General features: G+C 42.0%; 1 protein-coding gene across 1 annotated transcript; it reads left to right on the top strand.

Annotated features, from left to right (window-relative positions):
* The first annotated feature begins 10,672 nt into the window (after positions 1-10,672).
* Positions 10,673-15,458, top strand: tuba2 (tubulin, alpha 2). Its single transcript, XM_035386890.1, has 4 exons — positions 10,673-10,825; positions 13,635-13,857; positions 13,946-14,094; positions 14,214-15,458. The coding sequence occupies exons 1-4, from the start codon at positions 10,823-10,825 to the stop codon at positions 15,192-15,194; spliced, it is 1,356 nt and encodes a 451-aa protein (XP_035242781.1). The 5' UTR covers positions 10,673-10,822; the 3' UTR covers positions 15,195-15,458.

Genomic DNA, 15,458 nt, shown 5'->3' on the forward strand with positions numbered 1-15,458 from the left:
GACCTCTCATTCATAATGCACAGCCCGACGTGACGTGATTAGCGTTCCCCGCGCAGACCCGTCCGCTTTAACCTCCCTCTCTCGCGCCGCCTTATTTTTAAAGACACCGGCTGAGTAAGGAGGCGAAGTGCCGCTGCGGGTTCCGCTAAAGCGAAGGAGAGCGGTTAAGTGTGGTTACAGCTGCAGGCCTGCGACGGGCCGCACCTTCCGCACACTATACCCACGGGGCGCCTAAAGCCACCGGTAACTCAGCTGACCGGCGCGGCAGTTAGCATCCTCGTTAATAATTCAGGACGTGCGACCATTTCTTCCTGACTGCAACACAGTCGATATCTAATCGTTTCCTTCGTAAAAAAAAAAAAAAAAAATCAAACTGCCGTGTCTCTAAGTGACAGAGTTCAAAATGTTAATCATATTGTGCCAATGACAGAAGACTGGGATTAGCAGCAGGGGTTGCCAGGATTGGTTTTCTTGTATGATGCAGATTTTATTTGCAGTGGGATTTAATAGGACAGTGTAGAGAACAGACTTTTGGAAAATTATTTGCCTTTATGGATACAAATTAATGTGTTTTTTTTCATGTGTTCCCACTTCCTTTTATTATACTCTCCTCTGTTTACCGGCAATTTAATGGTTTTACACATAGGCAACATAGCCAACAGCTGACAGTCGGTGTCCTGTGCGTAGCAGTAACCCATGGAACCCTGGGTGGCTTAAACCCACCCTATCGCCAGTGGGACAAAACTGACTGTGTCCCATCGGCACCAATTATGAGTCACTGGGCCACTGACAGGCTCAAACCGGTGATGTCTTGCCTAGTAGTTGTTGCCCTGCCTGAACCAGCAGGCATACTGGAAGAGTGGTGACTTACCATGACCTGCATCAATGTGTAGTGCTTGGCAGCCATTTTGCACCAGAAAACTGCACATGTGGCACAAGTCAGATGGATTGGGAGAAAGGATTTTTTTTAGCCAATGCTGGGGGATGATGACAGCCAAACTGATATATTTTCCAGGACAATAATATTGATTTAAAAAATAACAGAATAGAGAGAGCATTGATAACAAAACAAATGTATTTCTAAAGACTCATTTTGAGTCAAGGGAAATATAAAATTGCTATAAAAATACCTTTTCATTGCCCAGAGCATAATAAGACCCATAATTAGACAAGTTAAATAATGTTAGGCTTAATCATCAATTATATAATTTGTAATAATTTGTTAATGTGTGAAGACCTCTGTTTGTATTTGTCTCTAGATGAATACTCATAGCACCCAAGCATATCAATACGATTATGATCCGTGGATAAAATAAACATGCAACATACGGCAAACATGCAAGCCCTGACGTATCTGTGCTTCTGATGAGAAGAGCACAGTTAGTGACTGACACATAACAAATATCCATAAGGTGCACAGCTCGCTGAACAAGCTTTCACAACGCATAGGCTCCTGCGCTGCCCCAGTAACATATTCACAGCGAGAGAGAGACACGCTTATGATCACTTGAAAATAAACTATGTACGCTGTGAAACTCCTCCCTGCGGATCTACAGCACAACAGCGCCCATCCACAGCACACCGACCACATCAAAAATTCACAGAACCCCTGCAATCGAGCCTGCCACCGTATCCGTCCGAACCTATCGCAATATAGCTACCGGCAGCAGATCCACCACCTCGCGGGTGCAATAGGCGCGGAGCGAACAACGTTTCAGTTCTGTAACTACGTGTGATCTGTATGTTTTGGTTTTTCAGTATAAGAGCTTTACTTCCGTATGTGATTTTATCTCAATTTTGTTTTATATTGATTATTCAGACCTATAAGAGCTCCGGAGTCCTCACAGCAGCCGAGCAGTTGCATTTTTGGCACAGCACGGGGAGACGCAGGGGTTTCTTGAAGAGGACTGCGCATGTGATTATTTAAGACTCCTATCATAGGTGTATTTTTGACTGCAAATTGTATTGCTTTAAATAAATTAACTTTGGATTCGCTGCTTCTGTGTTAGGTTGTCGCAGCCTTAGGAGATTTAAATATTCTCCTCCTGGCTACAAGTACCCGTGCTGCACCAGTCGTATTTCATCCACTGCTAGTTTGTTTCAGTTGGGTTGGGTTTTATGACGGAGAGGCATCTCAATGTTATTTTTGTTACAGCAGAAGTCTGAGGTTGGTTCATGTAATGGAGTCCTGTATTTTAAACTCTACTGGTTATGTTGTAGGATCATTAAGTGTTTTATGCCATTAATCTATTTTTAATTCTCAACTCCTCTGGTGTAATGTTGTGGGATTCTGATGTGGTGTATTCCATTGCCCATTGTATTAATTCTTTGTCTACTGAATGTTATTTTTTAGGAATTCAGTGGTGCTTTACCCAATTGCCTTGTCTTGATTTTCTCAAAATACTAACTCCGTGGGACTATTGTAATGTTGTACATCCTGTAAAATTCCCTTTGTGTATTTTGGAGATTCTCCTTGATGTTTGGTAATATGTTTAAAAGATCCTGTGTGATATTTGGTTAACTCATAGAGGGCTCCCACATACCACTCTTCAGTTAATAGGGTGTGGTGTAATCGGACTAAATTTGGGATCTTGTAGTTGGGATTCCCCATGTGGTACACTCATGCTACACCAGCACAAATTTAGAGGTATGCTGGTGTGTCTGCTGCCTGTTCACCACCGCAAACCCAAACCAGCACAGCAGCAATCCCAACCACAGGAAAAATAAGCCTCTGAAGGGGATCCCAATTGTGTCTTGTAATTACATTCACTGTGGTACGTCACATTATTTTATGTATAACCTAAATATAAACTGACTTTCACATTCCATAAATGTAGAGGATTAAGCCTCTCCACATTACCTCACTTCAAAGGATGAATAAAAACAGTGTGCGGGTAAAATCATCCCCTTGTGTTGCTGTATATTAATGTCACAGAAACATTAGAAGAAATATCAGTTATTCCAGTAATAATGTGCATCATCATAACATGCAAAGGGAAGGTTAAAGCTGGAGTAGGCAATTTTAAAATGACAATATATTTTATCTTTATTTTATATTAATGTCAACAGACCATTGGAAAACTTATAATGCAAGAAGATAACTCAGCAGGCAAGATTCAAGACTACAGCTTTCTTTTGTGAACCATTTTCTTTATTAGATGCATGCCCTTTTTAATCAAAATGGAAAGGCACATAGTGTCATTCAAATAGGTCTCTGATTTGTGACTTTTTGTTTAGAGGAGAGCTTCTCAAACTCAGTTCTGGGGTACGCTGTGTATGCTGGTTTTTGTTCCAACCACAATTGCAATTTCAGATATTTAGCAAGCTTTTCATTTTTTAAATCTTAATTTTTCTTAATTAGGAGCTTTTCAAATTTAGAGGCATTATTTACCCCCTTAAGCAATATTATGTCATACGTTTACATGGCATGAAGAATGAAAGTCCCATGTTCACAATAACTGTACTGTAGTGTATACATTGATATGCAGTTAAATGAAAAGGTATTGGGCCAGAGACAATCATTTTGTTGTTTTGGCTCTGTACTGCAGCACATTGGATTTGAAATAAACCATGAATATGAGGGTAAAGTGCAGATTTATCTTTAATAGGAGGGTTAGTTACATCCATAATGGGCGGTCCCCCTATTTTTATTTTAAATCAGGGGTTATTAGAGCACAATGACACCGGAACTGGAAACAGGGGAATGTAGACTCTGCAGTTACAATGGTCAGCACCATTGTAACTGATGGGGGCGTGCACCGCCTGAGGTAACACTGGCAAGATTCTATTACGAATTCTGAGACTCTGAAATTGCTTAAAATATCATGAAGTGTAAGCACTGCATAAATCAGTTCTTGAAAAATTCCATTTTGCACCAGTAGATGGCATCCACGTAACATCAAACATTGGGGAAAAAAATGGCGTCCATTTTTGGATGTTGTCTCAATAATAATCCATCCATTACCTACTGTATACCTACTTATTCCTGGTCAGGGCCACGGGGGTGCAGGGCACACGTATGTTCACTCACCTTTCATTCACACACTCATACCTATGGGCATTTTAGAGTCTCCAGTTAGCCTGGGTGGAAACCAGTGTGAAAATAAGATTTTTATGAGATATTTATATATCAAAAAATGAGCCAAGGTATTTCTTTCATTGCTGATTAACAAGTATGCAGCAAAATAGCTTTTCGCCTCAGACAGAGATCTGGGTGATGCATAAGAACGCTCAAATGTGTATACTGAGTAGATATATATAAATTAATTTCATAAAATTCAAAGAACAAAAACCAAGCATCTGAAGTTCTGAGGAGCCAGAACTCAGCAGGCTGTATTACATCACAAGAGGAAATGCACTGGAATGGGGGCCGTAACAAGAGGAGCTATGCAGAAGGAATGGAGTAAGCTTTGCTTCTTAATAGGGAAACAGACACATTATAATAAATTTAGGCATTTATTAGCTTCTCCTATACAGTACAATTTAAACACTACTTTCTTCTATGTATAATTTTACACTTATGCAGCTGGTTATTTGTAATGAATAATTTCAGGTTAAGTAACATGCACAAGGGTACAACAGTACAAACTTGCTTTTATCATTACAAGGATACAAGCAGCCTTTATAAAGGTAGAAACCTGGACTGGGGCCTCATTTATAAAATGGTCTTACAATCAAATTGTATCTTCAATTGTGACTTGCAAAAAACAGGACTAAGTATTGATTTATAAAAGCCCACTTTGATATGGACATGATCGTATCTCCGCGTAAAGTTTATATTAGACGTTAGTTAATTACAGCTATGCGCTGGTTATTTAGCAGCACTGCACATTTGTGGGCTGAATGTGAATCCCCGAAGACTGGAAACACACTTGAATTTTATTGTGCTATGTGTACACATAGCGTCCTGAGCGACATCGTTCACACACTTGTCTGCTTCCTTTTAGTCCAACTGGAGGTTTAAAACGTATATCCGCTAATGGGCAGATCAGGGCCGGAATTCATGGACAGCTACTTCTGTTTGTGGCTTCTGAAATGTGTACGACCCCCTGTGGTTTACGTGGGTATTGCAGCTTGTGGAATAGTACCGTTAATTTTTGGGGACATGCACAATGAATACTCTGAACGACTGTGGGATATGTGTGACAGCAATCTGACATGATAAGATGCCTTATGAATAGTGTGCTACATGAGAAAACTATTATTCAATCGCAGCTGCACTCATCACTGGAGTTCAAATTGAAGTTCACTTGAGACTTAAATATCACACTTTCATCTGTGTGTATTGATGCATACTATGTGAGCCATGTTTTATTTTAGCCTGAAAGAGAGCCATGAAAGATCAAAAGCGATGGCTCAATAAAATGACTAATGAGAGCACTCCAATAATTGATGTACCAACATGCAAACCAGTCGCTGTCATTGTCAAACAGCAGTTTCATTTTAATGACAAGAAATTATGATTAAATGATGACCATTAAATATTATATAAAGGGAGCGGGCTGGGCAGGGGCAGGGCCTAGGGCCTTTGAATGTCATGATCCAGCCCAGAGTAAACATGAATAGATAATGCAGTGTGATGTAAAATCAATGTCAATAGAATATATGAATGCATATAAATACTGATGCAGTATTTTAATCCTCAAGGCACGTGGCAAATGTTTTCCTTAGGGTAACAGCTAGGATTGTCCCCAATATCTGAAACTGCCTTCATTAGGATGTGGCTAAGACTCAGTGGAGGAAGGCAGAAAATATGAGACAGCTGTCCTCTGAAACCACCCCCCACTACACACTGACACGCACACTGACACGCACATTCTATGCTCCCTCAATTGTGGGAAGAACCAAAGTGTGTGTTAGAACTGCCTTTTTGATAACAGTGTACAGTGACAGAAGATAGAAATCAAATATTGATGATGTAGCACGACAGTGGTCACGTGGCCACTGCAGCAGGGTGACATCACTGCAGCTGAGTCAGAGGCACAAGCACCAGGCTCTGATATGGGCAGTGTGTGTCTGTGTGTGTTCCTACGCATGTGCGTGGAGGGGGGGTGCAAGAATAACACCAGTTGTTATTAAAATTTCAGCTGTTGTAATTCATGTTTGTGATTTACACAACATTCATAAACATGTGTATGACTGCCTGAAACCCAATGTTCTCCACTAGTTTTACAATCTCCATTAGAAAGAAATTATACTTATACTTTACTTTATTGTCCACACTAGGTTTTTCCGCTTCACATTACAACATACATACATTAAAAACACAAACAATCACCACTTACATCTGAATCTCACTCAACATTCTGATAACAGGCTAAAATTCAGATAAGGTTGCCTCATAGATCCAGGATTCAGCACCACGCAGGCCCTTATTGCACAGCACCCATAATAAATAAATAAGTATAAAAAATACAGTACAAAAATTCAGTTGTAAGCGCCCACAGGCTTGGGGGAAATTTGTGGAATTATAGAACAATCATTCAATAATGCCTCGCATGACACCAGTGATAATCTTCCCAGGCTACAGCTCATCATATCCCCAAACAGCTCTCCATAAGAAGGTTCCTGTCTGCTCTTTGGGGGAGTTGGTTATGGCTCCTGAGGAAAACAAGCTGTTCTGCTTGCTTTACAGAGATGGACTCAGAAGGATGGTAGCAGTTTCCAAGACCCTGCCACCTGTCCTCGGTCCAAAGCCTAAATTCACTGGACAAAGGTAGGAGCCCTCAACTGAATCTGCCTTTTAGAAGGGTTTGAATCCTGGCCTGGGCCTTTCTGTGTGGAGTTTGCATGTTCTCCCCGTGTCTGCGTGGGTTTCCTCCCACAGTCCAAAGACATGCAGGTAGGCTAACTGGAGACTCTAAATTGCCCATGGGTATGAATGTGTGAGTGAATGGTGTGTGTGCCCTGCGATAGATTGGCAACCTGTCCAGGGTGTATTCCTGCCTCTTGTCTAATGCACGCTGGGATAGGCTCCAGCACCCCCCGCGACCCTGCTCAGGATAAGCGGGTATAGATAGTGGATGGATGGAATTTCATTTATAGAGTGCTGTTTAAAACATTGTTGTCACAAAACAAGTGTTTTAGAGTCATCCCAGTGGTTTCATTTTAGCAAAACCTATAGAACAGTAAAGTGACATCACAATCCAGTCCTAAGAAGAACTACCTCAAAATCTGCCACCACTGATTTCTTTCAGGGTGTGCTCCCTTAGTTATCTTAGCAGGTCCTTCTAATCCGTACTCATACAAACTCAATCCTGCATCAAGAAAAGTACACTATATGACCAAAAGTATCTGGACACCCCTTGATCCGGGGCTGTTTTTCATGGTTTGGGCTAGGCCCCTTAGTTCCAATGAAGGCAAATCTTAATGCTACAGCATTCAATCACTTTCTAGACGATTCTGTGCACCCCCGAGCGCACAGCAAGGTCCATATAGAAATGGTTTTGTCGAAAATGGTCTGGAAGAATTTGACTGGCCCACATGGTCTGCTGGTTTTTGTTTTCACCGTAATATCAGCAACCACTGCAGACCCAAGAAACCAGGTGAGGTGAGTTAACTGTGTAATCAACTGTCTTAAACGATCAATTAAGTGACGAGTAACAACAAAAACCAGCAGACCCTGTGGCTCTCCTGGACCAGGAAGGAAGATCATTGGATTAAGGGGTGGGACTTGGCAACCCTTAAGAAGGACTTTTATAAAGAGGCTTGGCAATCCTACAGGATTATGACGTGGGATTGGGCCTGACAGACGGTTGGTTTGTGATGACAAGTGTGAGCAATGACTAAAAATTAGATGAGCAGGCATTGTTTTGAATTCAAATCTACAAAATGCATATGGCTAAATGGTTACTGTCGAGTCATCTCAGATAAATGACATTTCATCTTTTGTGGACTCACATAAACAGTTACTATTGAATTAAAACTGAACATTTTTACAGTGTGGAAGTAACTGCTGTACAGATTATTGTTTAAATTGTTTATTGTCCAGTTTATTCCCCCCTCAGTTTGTTCAGTAAAAACAATTAATTTAATCAAATAAAATGAATGTCACCACAATTTTGACTTATTTCCTACATGAACAGCTCCAACTGTACTCCCAAACTGGTCACATTGTCCCAATCACCTCTGGCAGTTTGAGCGAGCGCTCTGAAAGACATGCTGCTGTTGGCTGATATTTATTTTCTCTCTATAGTCCACTAAGTGGAGTTTGCAGGTATTGTATTGGATGAGTATGTTGTTTGTGCACAATCTGGTCAGATAGACCAGACAGGGTTCATCACGATGAGACACGCCCATCCTGCCAAATGAATCTCTCCCTCCTTTAACAAGGCTACGGGCAATGGTGTGCCTCCCTGCATCTTTAACAAGATGAGCCACGCAGCAGCCTGACACCACAGAATAGGGGATATCAGAAGCCTGCAATGAGTCTGCAGAAACACACTATTGACTTCATCCCCCCAGGAGTAAGGTGGGTTTTAGTAGGCTAATGTTCCTTGCTTACTGGGGTATTTGATACTCCAAAAAGACGAGACAAAACACACAAACATTGGTTTGCTATTACAATACCAACATATACAGTTGTATATAACTAATTATATCACAATCTGCCGTGGTAGTTGTAATTTGTCTAGTGCTCGATGGACACCTTCCCCAGATTTTTACATGTTGAAAATGCCTGTTGAAAATCCCTTGGCAAAAGAATTGCACACAACCCACAAAACTGAACTGCAGTTAGAGGACTCTCAGAATAACAGGTTTCAAATGTTCTGCTAAGGCAATGTTGGCAGGCACATACAAAGGCTCTCTGTACTGGTCAAGGAAGCAGAAACACTGCGAAAGATAAAACCGCTCAATGCATTCTGATACAATGCAAAGCAGCACTCAGCCCTACCAAAACATAGCACACATTTGAATATATGTGATAAAGAAATCAGTTAGAATTAATTACAGAACACAAGCTAAATGTCTAAATGTCAGCAACCTTTTGACATTCACCAGTGGGTGTTTGTGCATTTTAATTAAAGAGTAACACAAATCAAGTTGAATAAATACAGACTGCAAATTCACAGCCAATGAGGACAAGCGTAAAACAGAATTACGTCCGTACATAAAAACAGGTACATTTCAGCTTTTCAAATAGTTATCTGACGCACTTGCTGGGTTGCATGAGTGAAACTCACTGTTACTCTGCACTTAATTTCAACAACATATCAATTATAGACCTTTATGTAAAACCACACATTGGACCGCATTCACAAAACGTGTCTTAAATTATTCTTACTTTTGTTCTTTAAAATGTTCCTACGAAAAACCATGACACATGTGCAGACAACCTTTGTTTTTGTGCATATCCCAAGCGCATGAGATGATGAATGCTGACCATTTGTAAATTTTATGTACAAGCCTGTTCCTGTGATTAGCATAAGGAAACAGCCACGAACAAATACAAGATAAAAATTATGAATGCCAAAATGTTCTTGAAAATGTTCTTTCACACAGTTTACGATCAAATGTGATCGTCCACATGTTTCGTGAATGAAGCCCAATATGTTTTGAGTAAGGGCCCTTTCACATTCGATTTCCAGCCCATCGCCTTCTGATGTGCATGATAACTGGTCTCTCGTAAAACCTTCTGTCTGCTGCTTTGATATGTGGGTTCCGTGTTGAATAATAACCTGAATATGCAAACACTGTACTAGTCACTGCTTTCTGAACAATGCAGCCAGTTCAGAAGACAGATTGCGGATTTTTGAGTAGAAAATTGTACGGACAAATCCCTAAAATGCTTCATTTTTCCAAACTGAATTATAAAAAAGGACACTTTGTGCATGCTCATTTCGGTTCGGCAAAGCCATAGGTACTACTTCTATGTTGCACTGTGCCACCAATGGTAAATATTTGGAACGGCAACTGTCATCATTTATTTTTGTTTGAATAGCTACTTAAAAAGCTCTGTAATACACAAGCAAATAATAGTACCCACTACCTGTTTTCCTCCAAACAGTAAAACTCAGATTGCAGGACTACAACACACTGGAACAGGAGATATACAGTAGGCCTACAACAAATATAACCAACCTCCTATGGCTCCTGGCCTAGTCCCATAATCTCTACTGTGATTAACCTACCACAGAAATTGTTAACAGAACAGTCTGTGCTACCATAAGGATGCTTTCGTTTCAATTAGATTTCGTATTAGTAAATAAGCTTCGTTCTGCGTGGGCTGTGGCACAGTAGCAAGCGCAAATCGTATGTGAAAGCATTAAACAAACAAAATGTCGTCCGTGTAGGTTTATGAAAGAGGGTAACCACTACATCGTTCAATATTGCAGGAGACTACTTTCATGGTGGGTAAACTGCGTGGAACAATCCGTATGCTGTCAGTCTCATTTCGAAAATGAATTTCGTAACATTACACTAGCCTATTCGCTAAAAAAATACGTCATTTCTAGGCGTAGCTCCACCTACATGATCTTACACTGTCATCGCATTGCATTAAACGTAATGTAATAAAATGTAGGCTATACACACAAACGAAATACAAAGACAGTCGTGCAGACACATTACCCAGCATTTCATATAGTTTTAAAAACATGTGCGTTCAAGAGCGGTTTGCCCGCTGTGTCCCATGTTTAGGCTAATTTATTAATATATGCTAGCTCTGCCTTCAATGCGACACTATAAATCTGGCAGCATCAGGGCACCTCAGTTCAGTTACTACGTCGACTCGTAGCTGTCGGATAAAGTAACATTTATACCGGCCTCATAAAACGGTCCCGATTTTTCCTTTTTTTGTGCGTTGTTCCGTCTGTCCAAAAACATGGTGAGTGCTATAGTTTTAAAACTTGAATTCGTAAACATACACATTCGGTATTTATGTTGGACTTCTGTATTGGGCTTATTTATACCGATATAATGTAAAATCGGTTAATCAAAGTAGCAGGTCCCTCTACCGCGGGCACTGTAATTTACCACCAATGCCTTGATATGGGATATCACAGCATGCTGTTAAACACGCAGCAGCGTTGCTGAACAAATGCAATATCCCCCTTTGTCTAAGTAATTATTTTTGACCGTGTAAATTAAGCCTGTCCTGTCATGACGGTCGTACTTGAGTAATATACGTGTAGTTACTTATATATAGTGCTTGCCTAACGCATTGACAATCGCTTTCATTTGACCAAAAAAAATAAATAAATCTTTTAAGGGGGAATACTGATGGCTCCTTTGCCCGTGCCTTTATGGCGGTCACAATGTATCGATAGCTCGGGAAACTGCTGTAAATTGCAGGTTGTGTTACGTGTCTGCTTTCACCTTTTACGTGTGATTTACTGGATTCTGAAAATAATTTCCCAGAAATCTACTTATTTTCAAAAAGCTTTTTGTATGTAGCCTACCACTCAATGTGAAATGTTGAACAGAAGCTTCTAGATTCCGCTCTCTTCCGTGCTGTCGTGGAATCCGGCGTGTATTTGGGTGACGTGCATAGTCTATTGTGTCGGGAGTTCAATAATGCAGCCTTATGGATCAACTTGACAAATGTGTATTCCAACCTTCTTGAATCAGTTTCTGTGAATAAAAATGGTCGAACTGCCATAGGTCTACCCAAGTGTTCAATTTTATTCCCAGCCTAAATGGTGCTATTACGTTTTCGTCGGTAATTTACCGCATTATAAAACGTCTAAGGTTGTATCCTATTGTTACCATCTATTAACATGTCCCTTTTATTCTGATTTGCAATTTTTTTCTTTGAGAGGCAGTCATTTACCTTTTGATTCAAAGTAGCCTAAACTGGACGATTTTTGTTTTCCATCAGTCGAGTCATTTTTCATGTTTCGAAGTGCGCGCTAAATATCTTTTGATGTTAAGTAAACAGTTCGCTCGTTTTAATTTTAGAAATATGGAAAGCAAGGCATATTCGTCGGTGGTGATAATCCGTCCTTGTCCTTTGAAGGAAGTTAATATCCCTCTGTAATCTCTTGTGCAGATCAGCCGCCGTCTGCCAGGACCGTTGATCTTTTTAAAATGTGTATGTTCGCTGCGGTTTTCCCTGTACGGCAAAGCGCGCGCGCGCTTGGTGCACTGTTACCTGAGGTGATGAGCGGTCTCTCTTACTGTTATTTTCTTAAACCCTTTCAAGAGCATGTTATTTGCAATATCCCCCCCCCCCCCCAAAAAAAAAAACAAAAAACAAATTCTAGGTCGGTGTTCTAGAACTCGGTTTCTTTCCATTACCAGTAGTAATCGATACATCAGCATTAGAATGTTCAGTTAGCATTGTAATCACATTTGTGTTTAGGGGTTAAAGTCATTCATATGGTATACAAAATGGAACAGCCATGATGGGGGAGGGCAGAATTGTAACGGCTTTGGATTTATAGATTTGAAATGTGTTTGCTTGAGTACAGGGATCTGTACCGCACTTCAAATACAAATTCATGCCCTTTTAAATTTGTGTTTATCATTGATACGCTGCCTTGGATATAGTCATGTAACTATTTACTAATAACCTGATTTACAAAGCTAAATGGCAATATGAATCACACACCTGTATATGCAAACAAAATTGGGCATGGATACTGTTCAGGAGAAAAATACTAATTTTCTTTTCAATGAATTAAATTTATAGTGGTCAAACCTGAAACCACTCACTGATCTGCTATTTGGTGGCCCAGCACAATCACATTATTGTGAAATCATTTTTTTTTTAAATTTGATAGAATGTGCGATCCCACCACTCTGCCGTCGCAAAATGTTTGCAGCATACACGACAGCATGGTTGCTTAGCAACGGGTGTTACTATGCCTGTGTGGGAGTGTGTAAATCCCTGCAGATGGCAGGGTGGAGCTGGATTGGGGGGGGGGGTGGGTGGGTGATCCGTTAGCTCAGCCCATACAGGGCCAGCTGGGCTCCCTGCGGTTTCTGCAGTACTGGGCGGTGACTCTTCATTCCACAGTGCTGCTCGCTGTCAAGATGGAAATGAATAAATCTGTGAGAATTTCCCAGACTGCAGGCTGGGAAAAGCCAGCAAGCAGATTTGCAAACCGCAGTCCTCATTTTATTATTTTCCCAAGTAATGCCCAGTGTTTGGATACCCAGTGCGCAGTGATGTTATACCCCGCTCATAGAACCTTCACGTCACTGCGGTGTTGTCCGTCAAATCAGGAGTGCCTGGATAAGCAACTGCTCTCCTCCAGTGTCAACATTCTGCTGTCTACCTGCAGAGCTGTGCAGTCATAGCATTTATACGTGCCATTCTGTGGGGCTGCTAGTACCAGACCACAGGGCACTACACTAAAAACCAAAGCTTGAACTGGAATGTGTAATATATCATGGAACTGTACATCATGTGTTTGCCTGATTTCCATTACATTACAGGCATTTAGCAGACGCTCTTATCCAGAGTGACTTACACAACTTTTGACGTAGCATTTACATTGCATCCAATTATACAGCTGGATATATACTGAAGCAATGCAGGCTGAGTACCTTGCTCAAGGGTACAACAACAGTGTCCTACCCTGACCTTTAGGTTACTAGACCAACTCCTTAGTCATTATACTACACTGCCACTCGTAGTATTTCCAAATATGCCCTGCCCTAATTTCCAAATATGATTCTCCTTTCCGCAGCGCGAGTGCATCTCCATCCACGTGGGCCAGGCTGGTGTCCAGATTGGCAATGCATGCTGGGAACTCTACTGCCTGGAGCACGGCATCCAGCCGGATGGACAGATGCCCAGTGACAAGACTATCGGGGGTGGGGATGACTCCTTCAACACCTTCTTCAGTGAGACTGGAGCTGGCAAGCACGTCCCCAGGGCTGTGTTTGTGGACCTGGAGCCCACGGTCATTGGTGAGCCCCATTTCTCAGCAGGAAAAGCAGGGATGTGGCAGTGCTGTGTCTTATCAACTCTTATTAATGACTATTTCTCGTCCTCCAGATGAGGTGCGCACTGGGACTTACCGCCAGCTTTTCCACCCTGAGCAGCTCATCACTGGTAAAGAGGATGCTGCTAACAACTACGCACGTGGGCACTACACCATTGGCAAAGAGATAATTGACTTGGTTCTGGACAGGATCCGCAAATTGGTGCGTGTGTCTATGAGCCCTTGTAAAACTGAGTGTCAGTATTCAAATTAAAATGTTATATTGAGTAACATTTGGTTTTACATTCCATTAGTGATGAGAAATGCCCCCTCTCTCCCCAGGCTGACCAATGCACAGGCCTTCAGGGTTTCCTGGTCTTCCACAGCTTCGGAGGTGGTACCGGGTCCGGTTTCACCTCCCTGCTGATGGAACGTCTGTCCGTTGACTACGGTAAAAAATCCAAGCTGGAGTTCTCCATCTACCCAGCCCCCCAGGTGTCCACAGCTGTGGTGGAGCCCTACAACTCCATCCTAACAACACACACCACCCTTGAGCACTCTGATTGTGCCTTCATGGTCGACAACGAGGCTATTTATGACATCTGCCGTAGGAACCTCGATATTGAGCGCCCCACCTACACCAATCTCAACCGGCTCATTAGCCAGATCGTGTCCTCCATTACAGCCTCCCTCCGATTCGATGGTGCTCTCAATGTTGATCTGACAGAGTTCCAGACCAATTTGGTGCCCTATCCCCGAATCCACTTCCCTCTGGCCACATATGCCCCAGTCATATCTGCAGAGAAGGCTTACCATGAACAGCTTTCTGTGGCTGAGATCACAAATGCCTGCTTTGAGCCAGCCAATCAGATGGTGAAATGTGACCCACGTCACGGCAAGTACATGGCCTGCTGCCTGCTGTACCGTGGTGACGTAGTGCCCAAAGACGTAAACGCTGCCATCGCCACCATCAAGACCAAACGCACCATCCAGTTTGTGGACTGGTGTCCCACTGGTTTCAAGGTTGGCATCAACTACCAGCCCCCCACTGTGGTACCAGGTGGAGATCTGGCTAAGGTCCAGAGAGCCGTGTGCATGCTGAGCAACACCACAGCTATTGCAGAGGCTTGGGCCCGCCTTGACCACAAATTCGACCTGATGTACGCCAAGCGTGCCTTTGTGCACTGGTACGTGGGTGAGGGTATGGAGGAGGGAGAGTTCTCTGAAGCCAGGGAGGACATGGCTGCCCTGGAGAAGGATTATGAGGAGGTGGGTGTTGACTCCATTGAAGGGGAGGGGGAAGAGGAGGGAGAAGAATATTAAGCTAGTCAATCACTGTTGCATGCTTATCATTGGTCAGAGGTTTGCATATCTCAGCTTATATTAGCGTAGGAAACTGATAGCAAGTACTGTTCACATATGATTATGTGTTGTCTTTGGTACCAAAATGGTAAACGAAACGTGCCGTGGTTGTGACTGGAGACATAACAGCCTTTAAATGTTGTTCTTTGTCTCCACCACTAAGTGTTTTACACCTTTTAGCTGTCTGTCCTTCTGACTGCGATATGCAATAAATTATTGAATTTA

This window comes from Anguilla anguilla, chromosome 13 (genome assembly GCF_013347855.1).
Source record: "Anguilla anguilla isolate fAngAng1 chromosome 13, fAngAng1.pri, whole genome shotgun sequence".
In the NCBI taxonomy this organism is placed as follows: Eukaryota; Metazoa; Chordata; class Actinopteri; order Anguilliformes; family Anguillidae; genus Anguilla; species Anguilla anguilla.